This window comes from Myotis davidii, unplaced genomic scaffold (genome assembly GCF_000327345.1).
Source record: "Myotis davidii unplaced genomic scaffold, ASM32734v1 scaffold713, whole genome shotgun sequence".
In the NCBI taxonomy this organism is placed as follows: Eukaryota; Metazoa; Chordata; class Mammalia; order Chiroptera; family Vespertilionidae; genus Myotis; species Myotis davidii.
In genome coordinates this window covers 691,171-717,462 of record NW_006285038.1, presented here as the reverse complement: position 1 = coordinate 717,462, position 26,292 = coordinate 691,171, and the positions used below count along the sequence as shown (strand labels likewise).

The following is a 26,292-nucleotide window of genomic DNA, read 5'->3' as shown; positions in this document are numbered from 1 at the left end:
TTTAGTTTCCATTGTCTGAGAAGCTGTACTGGTAAACATATTGCTACGAAATGTGTCTGATATTTTGCTGCCTATGGATTCTTCGAAGATTTTTATGGTTTCCCGTCCTATATTTAAGTCTTTTATCCATTTTGAGTTTATTTTTGTGTATTTTGGTGTAAGTTTGTGGTCTAAGAAGGTAAAAGACCTGTACTCAGAAAACTACAAGACACTGAAAAAAGCGATAGAGGAAGACACAAACAGATGGAAGAACATACTGTGTTCAAGGATTGATAGAATCAACATCATTAAATGTCCATACTACCCAAAGCAATCTATAGATTCAATGCACTCCCCATTTAAATACCAACAGCATATTTCACAGACCTACAACAAACTCTCCAAAAATTCATCTAAAAAAAAAATAAAACACCCGAATAGCTGCAGCAATGCTGAGAAAGAAGAACAAAATAAGAGGGATCTCAATACCAGATATCAAGCTGTATTGCAAAGCCATTGTTCTCAAAACTGCCTTGTACTGTCACAAGAACAAACATATAGACCGATGAAATAGAATAGAGAACCTAGACATGTACCCAAACCACTATGCTCAATTAATATTTGACAAAGGAGGCAAGAACATACAATGGAATCAAGACAGTCTTTTCAATAAATGGTGTTGGTAAAATTGGACAGATACATGCAAAAAAAAAAAAAGAAATAATGCCATACACTTTTAAAAATTCATACCTTCTTTCACTGAGAGCTTAGATGTTTGTGTTTTGCAGTAATATGTACAGTTGTTTTTTTTTTCAGGAGATAATAGCACTTAAAGTTAGGCCAGCATAATCATGGTGAAAATTAACACTGTTTTCTAAACTCTGTAGTTGCATAACATATGCTTGGTTATTTAGTAATATCAGTTTAAAATGTGTCCAATCATTTATTTGCGGGTATACAATCAAATTGAGTAACTTACTGAAATAGAAAGATAGAAAGTTTTTTAGCTGGAAAAGGCAGGTGTCTCTTCAGTGGTGACAGAAAAATTATAGTGAATACAGCTTGTCTTCCTTCATTGTCACTGCAGTATAACTAAATACTTATTCAAGAAATACATATATTTGAGGAAATTTAGTTGTAAATGATCCTTTCAATTTGATTCAAATAATAAATCAGTTCATAAAAAGAAGGTGGTGCATTTGCACATGATGCCCATTTCCTGGATGTTACTGAGCCTGGATTTTACTGGAAAGACTAGTTCTTCTGGTGATTTCTGTCTTCTCTATGCTATTTAGTACTTCTGTATTTTTGGTCCAGAATATTTTAAAGTTTAGCTGTGATCCTGGATAATAGGGCTCGTAGATGACAAATAAAGAGTCTTTCTCTTAATAGTAGGTAAGAAATTAATAATTTTCACAATTATTTCCAGTTGGACAGAAGTAACTTAGTGTTCAATGTGTGGGAAGCCCTGTGTACGTTATAAATTACATTTCATTATGTGATCACCGCAGATGAAGAAGCTTGGAGAGATTTTTATTGTCTCCAGGCCATAAAGCTGAGCGAGGGAAGCGGTAGGGTTTGAAAGGCCTCTGGGACTCTGCAGCTCAAACTGTTAACTGCAGTTCGAAACTACTTCTCCAGCGTAGTAAAGGAAGAAAACCTTGCTGAGACTGTTAAACTTCAGGTGGAGGGGAGGGGATTCAATTATTCCATGCAAATACCCGGCAAGTCTGGTATCGTAGCAATACACTTAGTTGTTTATTATTGCCAGTTGTCTGTCTTCAGGGTAAGTGCGTTGCTTTGCTATAAAAAAACAACAACAAAAAACAAGCTCAAACACTTGTTACAAGATGCAATTTATTATTTTTAGCAAGAAGAGCCTGGTCAAACAAACATATTATAATTATGTGACCAGCAGAGTGACCTCAACAGAATCATGAATTCATTAAGTTAGGAAGAAATTAGTAAATTACTTCTGTTGACCAGGCCTATTCTAAGGCCTTCTAAACAATTTCTTTTCACCATTGTTAGTTTCTGAAAACCACCTCTGTTGTACAAACCACCATCACTGCATCTCCATGAGAGCTAGGATTACTGGATAGATAATTAACCGTACTCCCTGATTCTGCCTTTGCCCCTTAAATTGTGTTCTTCACCCAGTGCTAGTATTATCATTTTAACACCTAAAGTCACATAATGTAATTCCTTTGGCTCTCAGTCCTACAATAACTGCCCAATCCCCTCAAAGTAAAGGTTAAAATCTTTAGCATGACCTACAAATTCATAAATGATCTGACTCCAATTTCTAATTGCTTCTTTAACATAATTTTGTACCACTGTCTTTTTCATTTGCTGTGCTCTGATCACATTGCTTTCTTATCTGATTCTGGACCGTAGCAATTGTGTCTAGTGGTGGGAGGTGAGTGCACATGGACTAAAAGCCATTAAAATATCCTTGAGAAGGTATTTTACCTGAGAATAATTTTGCCCCACTATAGGGATATGGCATGAAAATTTTTGTTTATTACATATATTATAAAGAACATTTATTCATTCTCAAATATATACATACTAGAGGCCCATTGCAGGAAGATTCCTGCAAGAATAGGACTTCCTGCGGCTGAAGCAAAGCACAGAAGGGAGCAAAGCCCACTGAGGCGGGCTTCGCTCCCGCTCCCATCCGCTGCGGCCGGGTATGCCCATCGGCTCCCCTCCGCTGTGGCCGGGTATGCCCTGCCGCTCCCAGCCACTCTGGCTGGGTTTCCCCTCCCGCCTCCCACCTCCTCAGCCTTGGCTCTGTTCCTGTCTCTGCCGCCTCTACTTAGCTCCCTTCTGTAGCACTTCGCTTCCATTTTATCTTCAGTCTTCGCTCCCAGCGGTATATGCAAAATAACCACCAACAACGATGGCGGTTAATTTGCATATCACACTGATTAGCCAATGGGGGGTATAGCGAAAGTTTGGTCAATTACCATGTTTCTCTATTATTATATTAGATAGACATATTTAACAATTTACAGCATATATGTATGAATATATGTATCTAACAATTTACTGTATACTAGGATATATTTGACAGGTTGGGAAACAAAACAGATAAGCACTGTGAGTTTTTCTTGTGGACTGAGAGATGCAATAAGTAGACAAATGAATGCACAATGTATCAGAAAATGTAAAGGAAATACCATAGAGGAAGATTACAGAATAGGACTAGCTGTCTTATAAAGAATAGTCACGACGGACCTTATGAATAAGGTGATGTGAAGAAAAACTAGAAATGAGGATGTGACAGACATGGCCTTCTTGCTGAGCATTTTCCAGACTGATATCAGAGCAATGTAAAGGCCCTGAGGCAAATGCATCCTTAATATTTTTAAGCCAGAGCAAGGAAGTCAATGCAGCTAAAGAACAGAGATTGAAGGAGAAAGGAGAGAAATGGAGGAAATAATAGAAGGTTTGATGCATAGAAATCACATAATTTGAACCATTTTCTAAAAATGATTGCCATGGATGCCATTTAAGGATAGATTGCAAGGAGCCAAGAACAGAAACAGGAAACCAACACATAGCAAAAGGACTATTGGCAATAATATATATGAGAAATTATGGTGGCTCATATGATGGTGGTGACACTGTAGGAGGTGAGACATGTTAGCTTCTTGATTTTGAAAGTGTCGCTAACAGGATTTGCTCCATGGGGAGTGGGTGTGTAAAATAAGAGAAAAAAATGACTAAAGAATGACTCCATGGTTTTTGATCTTCAGTCGGAAGGATGGAGTTTTCATTTATGAGGTGGGGAAGTAAGAAAAGGTAGGAAGTTAATCATTAGTAAATTTTTAAGGCTGCTCAGGCTACAAGGTCATCTGAATAAAACTTGGGAGTCATGAAGAAGTCCAAGAAGACCCTAAGATCATCTATTTCTTGATATCTGGGTGTTTACGTCATGATAACTCAATGAACAGTGGATTTTGTTTTGTTGATTTGTTTTATATTTAAAATAAAACCACTTTTTAAAAAGAAAGAGAGAAAGAAAGGAAAGAACTCCGGTGAAGACTGGATTCTAATGCCTAGATTCCCCTATACTAACCTTTCTGTTCATTGCCATGCCAGCACTTACTTCTTACCTTTTGTCTTCTTTAGTCTGGAACAGAAGTTGGACAGCTTTTTCTTTAAAGGGTTAGATAGTAAACATTTTATACTTTGACTACAGGGAACTGGGGGTCTCCAGAGGCAGGCACGCGGAGTGGCCAGGCCTGCCTGGGGATGGGTCTAGCCGGTCCATGTGCCTGCCACCCCAATGGGGCTGAGGGGACTGGGCTCCACCATCTTGTGGCTGTGGGCACTGCCATCTTTGAGGGTGTGACAGTCAATTAGCATATTCCCTCCTTATTGGCTGTGGGCGTCACCATCTTTAAGGGTGTGGCAGTCAATTAGCATATTCAATCCTCATTGGCTGTGGGCACCACCATCTTTGAGGGTGTGACAGTCAATTAGCATATTACATCCTCATTGGCTGTGGGCACCAACATCTTTGAGGGTGTGACAGGTAATTAGCATATTCCCTCATTGGCTGTGGGCGCAGCCATCTTTGCAACAGCATGAGGGTCAATTAACATATTCCCTCTTTATTAGATAGGATAGACCAAAGTGTTTCCATTGTAACTACCCAACTGTGACATTATAGCATGAAAACAGCCATATATTTTGTAATGAAAGAGGATGGCTGTGTTTCAATAAAATTTTATTTATGGACAATGAAATGTGAATTTGATATATATTTTACATTTCATAAAATAGTATTAATTTTGTGATTTTTCAAATGTTTAAAAATATAAAGTCGATTTTTAGCTCCTGGGCTGTGTAAAAACAGGCAGGGGACCAGATTTGGGCTGCAGGATATGGTTTGCTAACCCTTGGCCTAAGTTATTTGTTATTTTCTTAGTGGTCTCCCTTTATCTATTTGTCTTCCTTTTAAATTGCCCTCTGCATTTTTGCAGAAATATTTTCTTGCAACAAAAGTGTGGTCAGGTGATCCCTTGGATGAAGAGCTCAGGGAACTAGAGGAGCTATTCTGGCACAGGCCGGGTGAGAGGGTGCAGGGAAGGCCCTCTGGTCAGCAAGGGCCAGGAAAAGCAGACAGAGAGCCTCATGGCAGGTACAGAAGCCCAGCTGCTGGAAGGGCTCATCATGTGTGGGAATTGCCAGGGACTTAACTACTTGAAGATATTTTATGTTAAGTTAAGGAAATTGGACTTTGTAAAGGATGTCCCAAAATTCACGCAAGAAGTAATTTTGATAGAAAACACAGGTTTATAATTAAATATTGTAAATTTTTTTATTAATTTGTAAAGTATACAGTATAGGGTTATGTATGGAATAGCACATAGAGTAAATGGCCTCCACAGCTTTGCTGGCACATATGCAAAGCCATGGTCTTCATTGGTCTTCATTGTCCCTGCTCCTGGACCATAATTGGTACTTGGTAAGGCGTATCAAATTGAAGGGATTGAAATCAAAGGGCAACAGATATTAGAATCTGATTCAACAAACCAAGTAAAATTAGGCTTTTATTTTTTGTTGTTGTTAATGCCCACGAAACATTCAAATCTTGCGTAAATTTTGGGACACCCTTTATATATATCTTGCTGGTGAGTTTCTGTTTAAGGATTTTATGAATAAAACTGCAGGAGCAGTTGTTTATTTCAGAAAAACATTTGTTAAACTTAGCAATTAGGGTTTTTTAAAATAAACATTTTAGTAACTTTACTTTCAGTGGAAAGGGAAACAAAATTCTAATTACAAAAGGATAAATAATAAAGGATGGGTTAATTTTATAGAAATGATCAGAATCATTTTGAAGCCCTAAATATATGTAAACATATACATATAGGAATGTCCAAGTCAATCTATAATAATAAAAGCCTAATATGCTAATTAGACCAGACAGCCGAACGACCTTCCGGACAAAGCCTGGGCTGCAAGGGCCAAGGCAAGCTGCAGCAGCTACGAGGGCCGAGCCCCTTGCATGAATTTCGTGCATTGGGCCTCTCGTACACATATAAAAACCTGCTAGAGAAGTGCTGTAATGTGGTATGAATATAAGCACTGGGATTCAAGTTAGGAGACCCACTTTTTGCCTCACAATCACCACCTACTTAGATGAGACACTCAATTATTTAACCTTGGCTTCTACAGTTAATAACAAGATACTTAAACTTGATGACAGTTTTATACAATTCCTACCAATATCTGCATGTTACTGATTTACAAAAGATAGATCTGTTTATGACTTTTACTAAACATTTGCTCAAGTCATTTTTTCATATTCTGCTTTCAGAGTAGACACTTTTGTCACCGTGAGGCGCTTTTGACCTCTTGGATATGGCCAGTAGAAATGGAGCCTAATCATTATGTGATATGCTTCTAATCCTGCTTTTTAATCCTTTGTTCAATTTTAGCCTGGGATCAACTGTGCAGTTTTCTTGTGATGAAGATTATGTCCTACAGGGCGCTAAGAGCATCACCTGTCAGCGAATAGCTGAAGTCTTTGCTGCTTGGAGTGATCACAGGCCCGTATGTAAAGGTAAAGTCTTCAAAATAAAAATGGTCTTTTAACACATTTGAATAGTTTGAACTTTGTTCTATTGAGTATAAATTTTAATGGCCTCTTTGAGGTGTAATGCAGTCTTTAAGCAACATTTAGCTCGTATATTTAACAATGTTTACTGAAAATCTGTAATGTGTGAACCACTATCTTAGGTTCCCAATGTGTTTCCAATCTAATAATCACATAGCAACAGATTGGAGCATAAAATATATAATACAAAGCACTGGTAACTTTGTTGGCCTTTTTAAAAAAATTAAATCACCAATTACTCTATATAGGCATTGATATGGATGAGATGAATTTTTAACTGTAATTCGACCTCCATTTGTACAGTTTGCCATTTTAATCACTTACGTGCCCAGCAGTAGTGATGTTGGGGGCAGTGGATGTGTAGCACAGGTTCCATAGTTAGTTAATTTAATCTAGGACCAATAATGAATATTCTAGTTTTCATATGACCAGTAATCACTGATAACATTTATTCCCACCACCATTCTACAAATTAAATATTTCCATCTAAATTAAATAAAGCCCCCTTTTTTCATAAACTTTATTAAGCTATGTTTGAAGATGAGCACCTCATCCTAGCCTCCTGGCATTCTTGATTGCTTATTTGTGATTATGGAATCTCTGCATATTTCAGTGTCTTACATACTCAAAATCCTGTTGGCTCTTCTTCTGCCTCAGAGAACATTTTCAGGGATTCACCGCACCCTGTGGATTACTCCCTGATAAAATGGGGTGAGGTCAGAGGGACAGAGAAAGGACACATTTGAGAACTATGGTAAGGAGGAGAGGACAAACTATTTAACAATTGGCTTGATGGGGAAGGAGAAGGTGACAAGACAGAGTCAAGGATGAATGTTAATGCCCGTGGGACTAGCAAAAGCTCATGCTGTTAAAAGTATGAAGGAACTGAAAAATCAGGTTGTATGGGGAATTATCCAGTTACTACAACATTGTTATCAGCACCATTTTTTAGGCACTTAGTGCATGCTAACCACTGCATGGACTCCATCTCATTTAGTCCTCAGAACAAACTGATAGAGGCATTTCCATCTCCATTTTATAAATGAGGAATATAAGGCATAGAGAGATCCAGTTACTTTCCCAAGTTCAAACACCTAGGATATAGCAAGGTCCTTAATAAGGCTATCTATAGAATGGAGAGGGAAGACAGATTTCAGAGCATTAGGGAGGAAGGAGAAAATGATAAAATGGAAGCCACAGGTATATTCTACTCACTTGACAATGGCAATGCAGAATAAGAATCTAGATTTTTCTCAGATTCAAGTAGAACTTTCTGGTCACAGGTAGATTTTTATTCATTACCTGGCTTTGAAAGGCTTAAAAATGAGATACAGTATGATAGCATAAAAATAAATATTAAAATAGGGTTAATGAAAAAATAAGACAAAATAGTTACAAAGGCTTATGTACAAATTCATAAACAATTTTTAAGGATGTTTACGGTGCTGCTCAGTTGGTTGGCGCGCCATCTGTGCACCGAAAGGTTCAATTTCTGGTTCGAGGCGTGAGCCGGAAGCAGCCGATGAATGTTTTCCTCCCTCCCTTACTCTCTCTAAAAATCAATTTTAAAAAGAGTTCTTTATATATTAGACAAATATGAGAGCTGCCAGACAAATAGGGAAACATTATCAGTTTAAGGAAACTATTTTCGTGGTTTTAGGACCTGAAATATCTTGCATTGTTCTTTATAAAGTGAACACTGAGTAATAAGTGTTTTGGGGTTACACTCATCAATATCCCAACAGTTAATAGAACAGTAAACTGCAAAAGGTTGATTTTTTATGGTGTCCTCTACTTAAGACAAATTATAAGAGACAATATATTGAAAATCATGTTTGAAAATGGTGAGATCCAGATGTCCTGTCTCATTAGATGTATGCATTTTTATGGCAAAAAGAATGGGAAAATAGATGATAGATTCAAGAAAAAGATTAATTTAATACAGAAACAAAATGTCACATAAGAAGAGAAGTTATAACCATTCCACGGAATTTAAGGTATACATAAAGTAAGATTGAGACTATAAACCATCAGTTTTTTCATTCAATAACCTCATTTCAATAAAAAGAATAATATTTATTACAATTGTAAGTTGTTCAAAGACAGAAATATTACTTTATTTTTCATAATCTCTGTAGCACAAAGAACAGCTCTGTACTGACATAAATCTCAAGAAATATTTGAATATTAGTGTATGATTATTTTTCTTCAATTCTAAGATATATGATATACTAGTATATATATATGATAAATATATACATCTATGTATACTAGTACATACATTCAACAGTCATTCATCAGTACCTGAGAGGTATAAAATTTTCATATTCAAGATTTATATATTGATATTTTCATATACATTTTACTTTTCTGCAGATATTAATCATTTGTACATAGCTTTGTGTGTTCATTGCATGCAAAGCATATGTGTGTATGGTTTATAAAGTGCATTTTGCTATTAGAAATTACTGGCTGTGGTGCTGAAAATGGTAATGGAGGGAACATGCTGAAATAGTAATTGAAGTTTTGAAATGACTATCTACTGTGAGACTGAAAAAAGAATAGTTTCCATGTCTCATGGGTACTTGAACAGAATAAATATGCTTTTCTCAAGACAGCAGCATAAATAGCCGTATCAGTGCCCTGCACCTTTGAGAGGTTATTAATATAGCTGCTGTCTATGTATTGCATGGTTGAGCAATGAAGAAATGGGGATTTTTATAGGAAATTAAAGTTCACAAACAGCAAATTATGAATTAAAAGCAAAAGAGCAATTCAGAAATTAATAATAATGGATTTTACATAAACTCAGATAATATTTTTATTCCCTAAATGGGATATATATATTAAATATTTGTCAGTTTACAGTTATGGAGACATTATTTCCTTGTTGAAAGTGCAATAGATATCCAAAAGCTGGAGCTTATGCAAATAAGCAGACTTAGGCACTTTAATGGCATATAGAATGTTTATTTTAGACATTGATGATGTTCAAAGAAGCAGCATTTGTTTAAGAATTGATATTTGTTAACTAAGATACATTTAAGAGAGTTCATACTGATTGATTTGACTAAAAATGTTGACTGATTTTCAATTAATATGTATTTGGAAACCCCCAAATACGTAATGTTTTTTGTCTGTTAGGCACAAGGTGAAAGGAAGGCAAAAGGAAGAAAAAAAAATAAAAACTGGAAACTGGGCTAAAATTTAGGGAGTCACCTTTTGTGATATTCAATATCGTGTTAGTTTCAGGCATACTGCATAGTGGTTAAACATTTGTGTAACTTACAAAGTGTTCTCCTGGTAAATTTGGCACCCACCTGACACCATATGTAGCTTTTACAATATTACTGACAATATTCCCTAAGCTGTACTTTGCATCTCCACAACTATATTGTGATTGTCAATGTGTACTTAATCCCTTCACCTTTTTCACCCAGTCCCTCCACCCTCTTCTGTCTGTTCTCTGTATCTATGAGTTTGTTTCTGTTTTGTATGTTTCTTTATGTTTTTTAGATTCCACGGGAAATCATATGGTATTTGTCTTTCTCTGTCTGACTTATTTCACTTAGCATAATACCCTCTAGGTCCACCTCTTTGTCACAAATGGTAAGATTTCATTCTTTTCCATAGCCAAGTGATATTCCATTGTGTATATGCACCACCTCTTCTTTATCCATTCATCTTTTGATTGAAGCATTTAATCCATTTACATTTAAAGTAATTATTCATAGGTATGTAGTTATTGCCATTTTATTATTTTCTGATTGTTTTTATAGTCCTTCTCTGTTCCTTTTTTATCCTCTTGCTCTCCTGTATGTTGATGACTTTCTGTTGTATTTGGGTTCCTTTCTCTTTATTTATTGTATATCTCTTGTAGATTTTTGGTTTTTGGGTGCTCCAGTGGTACCCCTTGTGTGGGTTGTTTGTGCTCTTCTGTTGTAGTTGAGCCTTGATTGCTGTTGGCACATCACTGAGTGGGATTGACCCTCAGATGACTGGCTGTGAGGCCTGGCCATGACCACAGACCAGCTGTTGTGTGAGGGCTGATCCCAAGGACAATGATTCACGTTAGCAGGGCTCTGTGCCCTCCAAGAACACCCTTTGGGCGTGTCCTTTCTGGTGCTGATTGGGTGGTGTTCTGGTGGAGTCTGAAGTCATCCACCACGTTTGTTGGTTTTGGGGTCTCCTTGATGCAGAACAAGCTCAGCTGCTGCCTGTGCCTGGCCCTGGGCAACCTGGTGGGAGCTACATAGTGATCTGCAGTTGTCAGCTGCCTCTGCTTAGAGGTCCTGGGAGAGGTTTTGTTGTGAACTGAGGTTGGCTGCCATTGTGCTGGGCTTGGGCCGCTCAGCAAGAGGTACAGGGCAAGCCGATGCCAGCTGTCACTTGTTTGGGATTTGTGGAACTATGCAACTCAACACTAGGAAGAAAAACAATCCCATTAAAAAATGGGCAAAGGACCTGAATAGACACTTCTCCAAAGAGGACGTACAGATGGCCAAAGACATATGAAAAGATGCTCAATGTCACTAGTTATCAGAGCGGTGCACATTACAACCACAATGAGATACCGTCTTATACCTGCCAGAATGGCTATCATCAATAAATCAACAAAAAACAAGTGCTGGCAATGATGTGGAGAACTAGTGCACTATTGGTAGTAATGCAGGCCAGTGCAGCCACTATGGAAAACAGTATGGAATTTCCTCAAAAAATTAAAAAACGGATCTGCCTTTTGACCTAGCAATCCCAGTTCTGGGAATACATCCCTAAGAGTCTGAATACCAGTCAGAAAGAATATATGCCCGCCCTGTTCATCAGTTTATTTTGTTCATTGAATTTTCTCATTCCCCTGTAATGTGGAAAGCCTTATTTTCTGTGTGTGCCGACAGGATGTGCCATTTAGCACGAAGCACCTGGAAAACCTGTGATGACTTAATAGGCTTTCCACTAATTCTGGTCACATGAAAAAAGGGGAGAAGTAAAGGTAGTCCATTGAGGACTCTACTTCCTTCCTTAGCTTCTCCACAGTGCAAACTCACTTTTGTTTTAAAATAGCAATGGCGCCCTAATCGGTTTAGTTCAGTGGGTAGAGCATCAGCCTGCAGACTGGAAGGTCCCAGGTTCGATTCCGGTCAAGGGCATGTACCTTGGTTGCAGGCACATTCCCAGTAGGAGGTGTGCAGGAAGCAGCCGATCGATGTTTTTAACTCTATCCCTCTCTCTTCCTCTCTGTAAAAAATCAACAAAATATATTTAAAGAAATACCTGTGGAGCTACATTTTTGCAACTACTATTTTAAAACAAAAGTGAGTTTATAAATAAAATGATCACAGCGTGGTTGCTAGAATGTCTGACGCTTCGCATGTGTGCACAAAATATAAAATTGTATGATGCAAAGTGAACGATTCAATGTGAAATAAGACTATACAAACCTGAGAAAGACATAGAGGCCAAAAAAGTAAACAAAAGGCATACGCAAAGTATAAACAGACATGATCGGTGAGAAGAGGGAAATCTTTAATATTTAATTTTATTTGAAATTTTAGAAATCATGGCTTTTACCCTTGATAGGAACATACGTAATTTATCACATTTGACAGACCTTTTCTTATGTCAAGGTGTAAACTGTGTTGTACTGCTTAGTTGGTGTGATAGCAGTTTGCGTGGATATAGGTATAAAGCATCAACATCACCAACAGCTAGCAATGCTCAGCACATGCCAGACACACTCACAAATACTTAAATGAATGAATGTTTGTTTCCCACTATTCTAGACACAATTTAAGAAACACAGGAAAGAACTGAACAAAGCATGCCCTTGAGGACTTTACAGTCTCATTGAGAACACAGTACATTCAAAACAAAGCAACCACAGAACATCCCTTAAGCAGCAGAAGCACAGTTGCACAGACACTATTTAAGTCATAAGGACAATTCAAAACAAATGAGGAACAGAAGACAGAAATGATAATATTAACCTTTGGGAAATAAATTCCACTGACCTTGAAAATATTACTTAGTCACTTTAATCTCAGAGTTGAGTATTACTATATATTTCTTTATTTTGGTAATAATTTATTTAAGAATATTGATATTTGAGTGTTAATTATTTATTAGGTAATGGGAGAAAAAATATGACCAAGAAATTATCTTTCCTTCAAGGAGATCTATGGTCTATTTTAATGCAAAACAATCCCACAAAAACAATAGAAATACAGATGTTACCATACATTGCAATAAACGATATTTCAGGTAAAATAACACAGTGCTTTGATTCAAAGATCTTAAAACAACAAGAAAATTTTATTTAAGAATTAGTAATGATTTAAGGAGAGGCAGACAGACATAGAAATTGAGAGGTGAAAATATATTGAAGACAGAGTATCCTATATAATAAAAGCCTAATATGCTAAGCGTCTGGTCGTCTGGTTATCCGTTCAACCAATCAAAGTGGAATATGCTAATGATAGGTCAGGCCGCTCAACTGCTCGCTATGATGTTCACTTACCAACAGGGGGCAGACAGTTGACTGGTCAACCAGTAGCTATGACATTCACTGACCACCAGGGGGCAGATGCTCCAACCGGTAGGTTAGCTTGCTGCTGGTGTCTGGCTGATTGGGACTGAGTGAGATGGGCCGGACAAGCCCTGGAGCCCTCCCGCGTCCCTCCCCAGATGGCCAATCTTCCATCTCCCTCCCTGGCCCTGATCTTACACTGGTGGTGTCTTTCTGCCCGGCCTGTACCTTCTCACAACTGGGACCCCTCAGGGGATGTCAGAGATCCGTTTTTGGCCCCATCCCACAAGCCAGGCTGAGGGACCCCACTGGTGCACGAATTCATGCACCGGGTCTCTACTACTATACATAAAGTTTCAAGGTTATGAAAGAGACCACATTAGAAAGAGAGACAATGGTGAATGAATTGTGGAAGAGCATGAACTTATTGAGGGTGGGAAAATTTGGGAGATATGGTCTGTCTTATTGTGAAGGGTCTTATATGTCAATGCCAAGGTGAATAATGGGTTTTAGTTTAGATACATAAAGAATAGGAAATATTTGCTTTTTGCCTAAAAGACATACACACACACACACACAAGATGTTAATGTAATTCATTGAACAAGTATTAATTGAGTCATCATTATGTGACAGTCAGACACCGTGCCAGGTACTAGGGATAAAAATAAGCTAAGGCAAAGTCCATACCAGCAATGAATTTACTCTCAGTGGTTGGGGGAAAAGGATATTCCAAAGTTAATACAATTATAATACTTTATCATAAACTCCATGCTACAGTTGTGTAAAAAGTGAACGTCCTGGGGCTCAACAGAGAAGTCTTCCCACAGGAGGAAGAACCTTAACACGTAGCTGACAAGGCTAATGAGAATGGTGGTGGGTATGAGGAGTACACCAGTTAGAGGGAACCACATGGGCAAAGATAAAAAAAATACCAGGGTGCAGTATGCTATGGAAAATAGAGTATTAAAGGAGAGAAGCAACGCTGAAGGCAGTTTCCAGTTTGGAAACTATTATAATAATTCAGGTTAAAAATATTACTTTAGACTAAGTCAGTGATAAGAGAAATGCAGAGAAGGGATTAGAAGAGAAGTAAACTGCAAGGACACCAGTATGCAACAGACAAGGAGAGGAAGTTGAGCCTGGGAAGGAGACTGAAAAAGGACCAGCTGGAAACAGATGGTTAATATGAGAGATGGTGATATAACACCACAGGGAGAGATCTTATAAATGACATGTGGTCAACACTTAAAATCTGCTAACTGGTCAAGAAAATAAGAACTCATTGAATTCAACAACAAAGAGGTCACCAGTGACCATGGCAGAATCGTTTTCATTGGAATTGTTGATGAGAAAGACACATGGCTATAGTTGAGGAGTAATGAGGTGAGAAGATTGAGTCTTAAAGTGAAAACCAGAAACTTGACTATGAAACAAAGGCAAGAACTAGGTTAGTAGATAGAGAAGGGAATACAATTGGGGAAAGGTTGTTTTTTTAAGATATGAGAGGTTTAAAAGCAAGGACAAATCTCCAGTGAATCTGAGAGAATGAGATACAGATGAGAACTGGGTCAAAATTGGAAGATATAGTTCAGGACACGAAGGGTCTGGGATTCAGAATAGAGGGGATGGCATTTCCCTTAGACAGGAGCTAGCGTACTCGCTCCATTGAGGAAGCAGCCAGTGAAGGTAGTGATGATTTTACAGGTGGGAAACAGCGGCATCATTCTCAAACGGTGCACTACTCCGCTCCCCATTATTCTTCTATAAAGTAAGTGAGGACTTTATAAGGACAGGAAGAGATCCAGCGGTTCTGTGATGAAGTAGGATGGAACTGAAGATGAAATAAATAAAAATAGGGAGCTGGGGAAGTCACCAAGCAGTCAGCCTCTGAGAAACCCAATCATTTCCTGCGTGTTTCATCTAGCCCAGTGGTCTTCATCCCTGGGTGCATATTACCGCCAATTGGAGAACTCTTAAAATAAAAACCCATGCCTGGGTCCCAACCCATAACAATTAAATCAAAGTCTTGGGAGGATAATTCAACTAATATATCCCCTTTGAGATAAATCAGCCAATTTAACTGCATTGAGGATTCAAAAAAACAAAAACAAAACTTGAAAAGATATCCTGTTTTCTTAGGGAGTCTCTCTTTCACTCCTAAGGAGTAATGTACTCACTGCCAGGCTGTTTGGACACTTAGTTACACATGCCATATCCCTGCTCTACAGAGGGCAAAGTGGACGTTTGATGTGTTCAGGTCACAGAGCCGAAGCAGCAGCTAACTGCTTCCTCTTCTTACTGGACACATACGGATACTGAGAGCAATATAAATTTGCATGTTGGATGTCAAAGATGGACTCATTTTCATACTTACCATGTATCAGCAGCTGGAAATGGCACTGATTTACTTTGAATTAAGCATTTCTTGGGAGGAAATGAAATGGGGTCACACTGAAGGAGCTGCACTTCACTTGCATTCCCACTGCCCCTTTCAGTCACCTTTAGCTTATTCATTCCAAGGAAACAAGACAAGACAAGTGTAGGTTTGCAGCATGGAAATAATCTTGAGGATAAAATTAAGTAACTAAATGTGGCTTTGTGAAAAATGAATTCTTTTTAAAGTTTGTCAAAAGTGCCAACATTTCTACATTTGTATTACTTTTGTATTTCTTGTTTTTGTGTATTGATAATCCGATTTATGTATTCAGCATTTGCTTCACTGGCTTATCATTTAAATTGTTTTATAAAAAATATTTCTGGAGATTCCAAGATGACTACAGATTCAGTGGAAGCTAGACTCATATACTTCCAGCACCAAACCAGATTCACATCTAAATTATAGAGCAAACAACCATAAGTAACTAACTGAAGGCTAGCTGAACTGAAATATTATAACCAAGAATTTAAGAAGAAGCCACATAGAGACTGGTAAGAAGGACAGAGATGTGCGAAGGGCAGGTCCCCTGCACATAGGTGTGGCAGCTGAGAAACAGAGGGATATATTTCCCCAGGAGGGTGGGGTTGCCCCCACCACAGGGATCCCCAACTCAGAGCAACAGAGATGGGAATAGCATTTGTTAGTGAAAATCACTGGAGATTCAGTGCATCTGGGAGAGAAGGGAGTCTGCTAAAGACACAGACGCCTTCTTCTTAGGACCAGTCACTCAAGTTGTTACAGCACCAGCCTGTGGAGTGTACTACCTTATCCTCCAACCACTGGCGACACCACCCTGTGGTGCTGTAGTCCTGCAGGGGCATCTGCTGGCTGCACCCAGCAGGGACCTGCGGGTGTTCTCTTTCTGGAGAAGTTCTTGGTGGAGACTCAGACAATGATTGAACTGTGTAGATTTAGAAAGGGGACCCTTCTTCCCCACCTCAAGTGCACAGCCGGTGCCCCCTCCCCAACCTGTTGAATCACTTAGCCTGCCCTTGCCCTCCCTGTGGCCCAGTCCTGCTGAGTTCAGTTTTGTAGGAGGATACAAGTGCCAAGTTGAGCCTGGACTTATGGGGCACGAATCCCTGGGAGACTTTTGTCTGGGGAGCAGAGGGCTGGGTTCTGGGTTATGTGGCTTTATCTTGGTGAGAAGGATTTGTGGGGAATACTGTCTCCCCTGTGAGCTCAGCTCATGTTATTCTCTCAACAGGAGACTCATTTTACCTGTCTCAGGCAGCTGGGAGCCATACCCTGCTGAGCTTAGTCCCCTTGGGGGGTGTGAGCTGAGAGCTGCTCAGAGCTGGGACCTTTGGAGCACAGTCTCCCTCAAAGGCTCTTGCCCAGAAAGGGGAAGAAGTGCCCTCCGGCTTCCATAGGCTTTCCAGCATCACCCCCAAAGAGAGACTTTGTGAATCTCCCCTCCCAAATCCTACTTATGGAAATATATCAAAGAAACCTAAACACTAATTTGAAAGAATATATGCACCCTTATATTCATAGCAGCATCCTATATAATAAAGAGGTAATATGCAAATTGACTGTCATGCCCTTGCACAAAATGGCTGCCCCCATGTGGTCACAAGATGGCCAGCAGGGGAGGGCAGTTGTAGGCAATCAGACCAGCAGGGGAGGGCAGTTAGGGGTGACCAGGCCGTCAGGGGAGGGCAGTTGAGGGCGATTGGGCTAGTGGCAGGGGAGGGCACTTGGGGGTGATTGGGCCAGCAGGGGAGCAGTTAGGCATCAATCAGGCTGGAAAGGGAATGGTTAGAGGGTGATCAGGCAGGCAGGCAGGCAAACAGTTGGAAGCCAACAGTCCCGGATTATGAGAGGGATGTTCAACTGCCAGCATTCTGACATCCCCCGAGGGGTCCCAGATTGGCGAGGGTGTAGGCTGGGCTGAGGGACACCCTCCCCTAGCCCCAGTGCACAAATTTCATGTACTGGGCCTCTAGTTAATGATAAACATGGATAAAAGGAACTCAGTATTATCCAAATATATGATTTGTTATGTTACTTTGCACAGCTTGTCAGAATTTCTAATATTGTCATTTTCTTTGTTTATCATCAAAAATAGAAATGTAGCATATAGCATAATCTCCCAAAATATGCTAACCTGGACTAAAAATTTTGGAAGCTGCTGATTTGGGGGCTGTTTTATTGCATAATTTCCTAACTTTTCTCACCTCTAGTTTGCCTCGTTTCATCTTTGCTTCACATACTACTAGAGTACCTTATTTAAAAGCCACTTTCAGTGTGCCATTCTATTTTACACATAATTTATTAGTTGACTATTAAAGTCAAAATTTGTTAACTTGACATTTTGGAGCCTCTAAAAACTGACCCAAACTTCTCTTCAGCTTTATTTCTTAGTCCCATTCACAAACACTGTTCAGAAAGGTAGATATGACCACACCCTATGTTGCATTCCATTATGTTCCCTTAGTGAAAAGAATCCCAGATTTAGAGTCAGAATACCTAGTTTCAAGAACCACCTCCTCCATTGCACTTATGCTAATAATATATATCAATATTTTAATTTACTCTCTGTAACAGAATTGGCTGACTTTACATATATTATCTATAATTAATGCAATAATTTTGCCTTTTATAGTTGAGAAAATAGGTCAAGTAAATTGCTCAAGGAAACACAGCTCTTAAGTGCAGGAACAGGGGTGCAAATTTAGATGTGCATGATTTCAAAATCCATGTTGTGTTCACTGTACCACACTGAATTAAATAACTCAAAACACCAAAAGATGCAAAATATGTAAACCATGGACATGAGTAACAGTTACATTTTGCAAAGGGTCATATAAAATTTTGGCTCTTAGGAAGTTTCTTGTAAATAAGATTGACTCCAGTTCTAGCCTGTATAAGACTTTGACCTCCTTGGGTAGGAAATGCTATTTTTTTTCTTTTTTTAATTTTGTTTTATTGCTTAAGGTATTATAAAGACTATTACATATGTCTCCTTTTTTTCCCCTCGACCTACCCCCGGCCTCCCCTACCTCCCAGTGTCTTGTGTCCATTGGTTATGCTTATATGCATGTATACAAGTCCTTCCCTTGATCTCTTACTCCCCGCCCCCCAAGGAACTGCTATTTCTTGTGCCACCTAAACCCCAACTCAGCAGTATTTCTGGATTTTCTTTAAATAATTTTTCTGCATTAACTTGTACCTTTTTTTATTCATCTCTCCTGAGTGGTCCTTTGGAAAAGTTCTCACTTTCTTCTTAAAATTAAGTTTCTCCCTAAATTCCAAATTGTAATTAATCAACTTGGTAGGTGTCTATTCACCTTTTTCACATTTTCATCCTTTATTTTATTCATAGGCAAACATGGTGATAAGCATTGGCATACCTAATTATTCTTCAATAATGTATTTGGGGAGCTTGAGGTTGCTGTTAATCCATACATCAACTAGTTTTGAAAGAAATGGGAAATTTTACATTCAGGTCCTATTAACATAATCTGGAAGAATCAAGGGAAGCAAAAAGATTATACAGCAAAGACTTAGGATGTGGGAGCGAGAAGAGGAGAGATCTAGAAAGTTGAAGGAATATAAAGCAATATGAAAGGAGGCCAGAGCCTTGGGAACAGGAAGCCAGTTAGCAATCCTTGGGTCTGATGCAGACACGATTATGAGAAGGGAAGAATCTATTATTTGTTTTCTTATTTTAATTTTTATTTTTTCTCACTGCCTTTGATCCGTTTTTATTCAAAATGAGCTGTCCAGCGTGATTTGACCTTTATGGAGTAAACGCTGTTAAGTCTACGCCACCGGCTTCTTTCCTTCTGTGACGGGTTCCTTTTCTTAGGGCTTCTTCTCAGCTCTGGTGACTTGGAAGCTGCAGCCTGTTCTCCCTCCTTCTGCTCTGTACAGAACAACCGCCTTCCCTCCCCCCGCACCCTGGGCTTCTTGCCTGGAATCCCCTTCTCTGATTTGGCTCTGGTGCTGCTGCTGCTTCATCCCCCGGGATCTTGTGGTCCTTGGCCGGGTGAAGAATGGTGCTCTGGCACATGGTCGTTGCACATGGGTTTAGCTTCAACATGGTTCTCAGGTTTTTCAGTGGCTCTTTCTTCAGGGCTCTGCGGTGAAACTTGTTGTGTGATGCTGGGAGGGCTCTTGGGATGTCTGGGCTTTCCAAGATTCTGCTGAGGTCTGTATTGCACATCCATTGCATGGGAAGGCTGCAGTTACTCTTGAGGGTGGCAGCTTTACACTGAGTGCTAACAGATCATCTGACTTGTTCAGTCCAAATGGACTAAGCACGTTCAGTCCAAATGCAGAAACAGCCCCCGTGCCCATCAGGAGCAGTTTCGAAATGTTCAGTTTGCTTACAGTGTACAGGGTAATCCCAGGGAAGTTTCTGAAGGCGTTGATGATGCTGTTACTGGTGAATCAAATCCCCCGTGGCTCCTGGGAGTGAAGTTCTTGTGGTATCTTCAGAAAATTAATTTTCTAAGACTCGCAGGGGAGGATGGGATGTGGAAGAAGATTTTATTTGTGCAAAGTTACATTTCTTGGGTTCTAAAGGCCCCTGCTCCTTAAAACAGTCCCGGAAAAGGGCAGCTGGGATTCCAGCAGAGCCAGAAACAAGGTCAGTGTCCAGAGCTTCTGTTCCATGTTGCAGCTGGTGAAGTTCATGCCAGATTAAAGTCCATTTGTTTATTCTGTGGAGTCCAACATGGCTGTACACCACACAGGAGTGGGAGAGTGCATCCCCCGGTCACAGGAGAGCCAGGAACCGGTGTGCCAGACAGAGAATCGCAAGAACTTCCTCTGTTTTGGGGAGTTTTATATATTCAAGTTTCGCTCACTTGCAGTGGCTATACCTTCTCTGGCCATGACTGGCTTTCAGGTGTGTTGATGGGCACACAATAAGGTCCTGTGTCACTCAGACCTTCCTGGACATGTGTCTAAGTCTAAACTGCCTTGCCCAGTCCCTTGCCCCATCAATCAGTGGGGAATAGACTTGGAGTGTTAAATGTGCTTTTGGGCAAAGCTGTATAAATGGCATGCCTGTGTTATTGTTCTTCCCTTGCTCCTTTCCTGTTAAATAATAACCCGGTTATTACAACAGCCTCCATACTGTTGTCCTCATTACAGATGATGTAAGGTTCCCTGCGCTGCATAGGATGATGATTTGTCATGTTGCCCTTTCCAACTCTCCTTCCTTGAAAAGGAAGTTAGGATCTAATACTTAATCTTAAATTGTTTGTGTTGCTGTCATGTAAACTCCCTACCTGTCCCACTGCCTCAAACCTTAAATAATAATTGATCTAGTAGTGATAGTAGCTAGGGAAACATAGGTGATAAATATAAAGGACATTTTGTCACCTTTTCCAATTATTAGAGGGTTTTGGATTATTTTTAATGAAATTGAGAGTTCTCAATTGTTATAGGGGCTGGTTTCATTAAAGCACTGCAGATATGTGATTTGTTCTTTTGCTAAGGCTTTTGATTGATTGCCAAATAGGTACTCTGGTGATATAAATGGTAGTCATTCTTTTTCAGCCTGTGGATCTAATATATGCCTCGTAGGATGTTCAAAGGAATGTGTCAAGAGGTATGAAGGGTCTGAGATTTTACAAAATTGCAAGTTAACAAGTTAGCTTTAGCTTGCCACAGTTTTACAGTTGCTAAAAGAAGTAAAAAAGACCCCTACTTCAGAGACCAAAGACAATTTTCTACTCACAACAAGAATGATAGCTAGTGAGGTTGGGACAGATAATGGGGACCAGTATAGACTGATGAACAGGGGTAGATGCAGAGGCAGAGCAGCATTGAACAGACTGTCAAACTCCAGTGGGAAGCCTGGGGAGGGTTTGGGGGGGGGGTGTTAAGAGAGGAGGAGACATATGTAATACTCTTTGTAATATTCAAGAAATAAAAATTATTTAAAAAATGAAAAAATAAAAGAATGATAGCTAGAATATCAGCATTGTTGCTTCCCTGAACCCCTGTTCCTACATGGACACATGAGGAGAACCAGGTAACAGTTGCTCTTGCAATGCGTTGTCGTAACAGGAAAGAAATCATGAATATAAGAAATCCAAACACTTTATAACAGACAGTATGCATGCCTATCCCTATGCTCTGGAGGAATACACTCTCTGTTCCTCCCAAGACTATAAATAAACTTGCCCTTTCACTCTCTCCATCTTCCAAGGTTGTCAAATGGTTGACGTATTCTTCAATATACAAAAAAAATGTTAGCAGGTTATTCCTGAACAAAGGCACTTGGTGCCTTTGGTTTCAAGATGTCTACAACTATGATAAACCCATGGAGAATTGCCTCCTGACAATAACCACCCATCATTTGTATAACATTTAACTTCTGGTACATTTTCCTGTGAGAATTTCCATTATTAGTATGACACTCTGATTAATCTGAATGCCAGAGGCTGGAAACAAATCCATTCAATTTTTATCATACAGCATTTAATTAAGATTATTATCAAAGGGACTCCAAACTGGAGAATGAGGCTAACCTACAGGGACCCAGATCGAACTAGCAGAACAAATCACATCAACTATCAATGTCTACTTTAGAAAGCCAGATGGCTTTCTTTCATTTCTGTATTTATCTTTGCACTGTCCCAAGGCATTAATCCAAGTACTTGGGATCCATTAGCAATTGCTATGGTCCTCAAGGTAGAAATCTTGGGCAGTTCTGCCATCTCTAACAATTCTGGACAGTAACTAGAAATTGACCTGAATGTCTTCCAGAATCAATGTGGTGTCATTGATCAATTTAGCTAAAGTCAGAGATAAATTTCATGCAGCCTTTTTAAATTCAATATTTCTCACTATTATAGGATAAGTGCCTACAGGGGACTCATAAATAATGAATCAGTTGTTCCTTCTAGTAGCTCCCCAAGTAACCAAGGTAGACTCAGATGGCAAGATCTTCACAGTTACCTTATGGCTACTTGGCCTGTATGTGGTGCTGTTATTAAACTGTTGGGTGTCTCTTGTGTAGATTGTTAAGGTGGACATCACCATATTTTGGTAAAGGAGGCTAGTTAATACATATCTTCTACATAAGAACTGTCCCCAGTACGTACATCATGCCTCTAGAAAGAAAGTTTTGTTTAAAAGCACTGCCCTCATCTCCCAAGGAAAACCTTCGTTAGTTATGAAACTGAGTTGATAATGCCTTTAAAGTGCCTTCACATGGTTGATAAACTTAGGTTTCCCAGTGCAGTGCAAATAATTGAGTTTGGCTCTTGTTTCTGGAGGGACTCTCTATCTTATTTATCTATGCCGCCAGAAGCTTGGCATTTTTCACCCATGGAACAACAGAGTGAAAAATTGTTAGAATGGAGGTGGGGAGACTATCTGGAGGCATGAACAGATGTTTTACCTGGGTTGTATAGAAGTTGGGGTCATACCCTGCTAGAGACTCCTCTTTGGCATTTACAGGCATTCATAACATAAAAAGGTAACACTCAATACTAGTTATATATTGAACAGTAGAATTCTCAACATTACATTGATTTTTGCCAAAAAGGCCCTGCCCACAGGGCCATATTGTCTTCTGTTCTCCATTGTGGCCTCTACTCAAACCTCATCAGTTTGATTTGGGCCTGTAGTTTACCACAGTACTGACTAGAATAGTGACTTAGGCAAGTATCTATAATAAGAAAAGTGTAATATGCTAATCAGACCGTACAGCCTGATGACCTTCCCGACGAAGCCATGGCTGTGATGGCCGAGGCAAGCCGCCGAAGCTGCGAGGGCTGAGCCCCTTGCATGAATTTTGTGTATCAGACCTCTATTCTACAATAATGAAAGGGTAATATGCTAATTAGGCTGGACGTCTTCCAGATGTCCTTCCTGTTGAAGCCAGGGCTCTAGGGAAGCCAGCACGGTCTCGGGTGCCTGCAGGTGGCTGGAAGAGGGAAGCATCCCAGGACCCGGGTGCCAGAGGGAAACTGGTGCCAGCAGTTGGGGGAAGGAAGGCCTACTCTTGCCCGAATTTTTGAGCATTGGGCCTCTAGTCCTACATAGTAAAAGCATAGTGTGCAAACTGTCTCCTCAACCAGGAGTTGTCTGGGAGTTCAACCAGCGGGCGAGGCAGCTGGGGGAAGGGAGGGAGCACCTGGCTGGCAGCCAGCAGCTGCCAGGGACCCTAGCAGTTCACGGATTTCGTGCACTGGGCCTCTAGTGTCCAATAGTCCTTCCAGTTTCGTAAATTTACCAGCATATTTAGAGAAGTGAGTATGGCTTTTGGTCTCCATGAGGGTCAGAGAGGTTTTAGTCCCATCCCTAATCCTTGGCTCTAAAGTATCTGAGGTTGGTGATGGAGGGAGGAATCAGGAAACATAGAGAGAGAGACTTCATGCCCGTAGAGTGTGTTTACTTTTTGTTTTGAGCAGTATAGTAGCTGCATTCCAGAATTTTTCTTGATATCTTTGAGTAAGTTTCTCATCCTCCAGGAGGTCAACTTTGTCAGCATTTTTAAACTCAACCTGGGGCAGAAAAAGTGGGAATATTAGTTGATGCTTCACTTATAGTTCCTATGATAATTTGTTTCAGTAAAACATCCGCCAGAGGGCTAAAAGTCATAATAGCAGCCAGAATCCACAGCCAAAAATTCTGAGGCCTTTTAATAGGGCCCTTTATCTTCAAAATAGAGGCCTGATGCACGAAATGTGTGCAAGAGTAGGCCTCCCCTCCCCAGGCTGCTGGCATCGGCTTCCCTCTGGCATCTGTGACCCGGGCTTCCCTTCAGCCACCAGCAGGCACCCAGGGCCTGGTCTTGCCTTGTAGATCAGGCTTTGTCCAGAAGGTTGTCTGGAAGGATGTCCGGTCTAATTACATATTAAACTTTTATTATTAAAGATGGATCCATGGTTAGCATTATATGCAGCAGAAAGTTCTGAGAGTAATGATGGTCCGTTGTCATTCTTCCTTATCAAGCATTATTTCCCCTGCCCTGTGAAGTGAACCATGAGCAGGTCTAAGAATTAGTCTTATTTCCTTACATGGTCCTTGTAAATTCACCTGTTTAACTCTTCATGTAGGTAAGCACCGCTAGAACTTCTCTTAAAGTAGGCAGAAAGCTTTGCCCCCTCTCCCTAGTAGAAATCTTAATTCTAGTTGTTACTATGGTATGCACCTGAGACTGACTGCCAATTTATTGAGAAATTTCTCTACCTGGAAGAGAGGTTGCATACATAGCATTCTGTGAGATTCTGTCATACCTTCAAGTTAAAAGTTGGACTTCCACAGTTTTGTGGGTACTGGCAGAAGTCAGAGGTTGCCTAGGTCATGGTTTATTACTCACAGTCACGGGAGTAGCCAGAATATCAGCTTTGGTACCACTTCCTTGAACCCCAGTTTCCACATGGCCAGATGAGGAGGAAAGACATCAGTGCACATGCTGTGCATTATAGGAGAGGAACACTGTGCTTAGGGAACCCTAGCCTTTTACCCCTGGAGGGAGGTATATCCTTATTTCCAAAATTGTAAGTAAATATGTAATTTGTTCTGGAAGGAGATACTGTCTCTCTTTTCTAAGGCTGTTTGCTACATAAAATTCTTGAAAATGTAGTCCAAAACAATGGTTCTGAATTCAAGAAGTGCAAACACAGGACCCTTGGAGAGTTGTCTCCCAACTGCCCAGAAAGAAACTTCTTGATCCTGAAGGTACCAAATTCTCCTCAATGGCCTGCTGTGACTTCATGGGCTATGATGCCATCATGGCTTTACAGGGGTTGATTGCTCTCCTTTCCAGGGGCACAGTGATTAGAAAAATATGGCCATTGGTATCAAGTGAAAGAAAAGAGAGAGAAACATATTTACAAGTATGAAATCAGTATAATTTATTATAACAAGCATTATAACATTCCATATTGAATTAATTTATTCTTACCAATGAAATGAATTTCAGATAATAAATCTCTTAAGTGCTGAAGCTGATCAGAAGATCTACTTATAGATGGTTGCTTAAGATGTTATTGTAATCTAATCTTGCAAATAATAAATAAAAATTATTTACATTTATAAAAATATTTGTATATGGATAATGATTTGGCTGGCAAATATAAGGACAGTAGGCAATATCTATTTTAAACTTGAACTCCTCCATCTTGGTTTTTGTAAGTAAGTCCCTGAAGAGAGGACCACTCAATGTCTGTTCTGTCAGTGTTGTTTTGTTTGTTTTTTTAACCTGTAGATTAGAAAATAGAAATGAAATTGACTGCCACATCCACTTATTATTCCTTTTATGTTGTAGTTAGAGTGTATTCTCTTTGTCTTTCTTTTACTTTATGCTGTGCCTATTTTTACACACACACACACAAACACACAAACAGGAATTGTATCTTTAGAAATTCTCTATTAAAGTGCCTCTTTTTCTGGGAATATTAAGATATCATTACAGGCCAGCCATTGGGGCTTGATGGTTGAGTATTGACCTATGAGCCAGGAGGTCAGGAGGTCAGGGTTTGATTCCCAGTCAGGGCATATGCCCAGTTGCAGGCTCAATCCCCAGTATGGGGCATGGGGCATGCAGGAGGCAGCCAGCCGATCAGTGATTCTCTCTCATCATTGATGTTTCTCTCTCTCTCTCTCTCCCCCCCCTTCCATTCTGACATCAATAAAAAACATATAGAAATGTCATTCCATTAATGCGGATATTCACATTAATCTGAGTTATTTATTCAGTGAGACTCAACATATGAGTAAGTCAGAGAAGGTGATCAGTG

The 26,292-nt window shown here is 39.7% G+C and overlaps 1 protein-coding gene across 1 annotated transcript in view; it reads left to right on the top strand.

Moving 5' to 3' along the window:
- The window catches only part of LOC102765647 (CUB and sushi domain-containing protein 3), a gene marked incomplete at its 5' end in the record, with an annotated part of 698,415 nt that overhangs the window by 200,668 nt on the left and 471,455 nt on the right, over positions 1-26,292 (top strand). Inside the window, one exon of the mRNA XM_006755250.2 lies at positions 6,438-6,562. Coding sequence (XP_006755313.1) covers positions 6,438-6,562 — 125 coding nt within the window. The remainder of the gene's footprint in view (positions 1-6,437; positions 6,563-26,292) is intronic.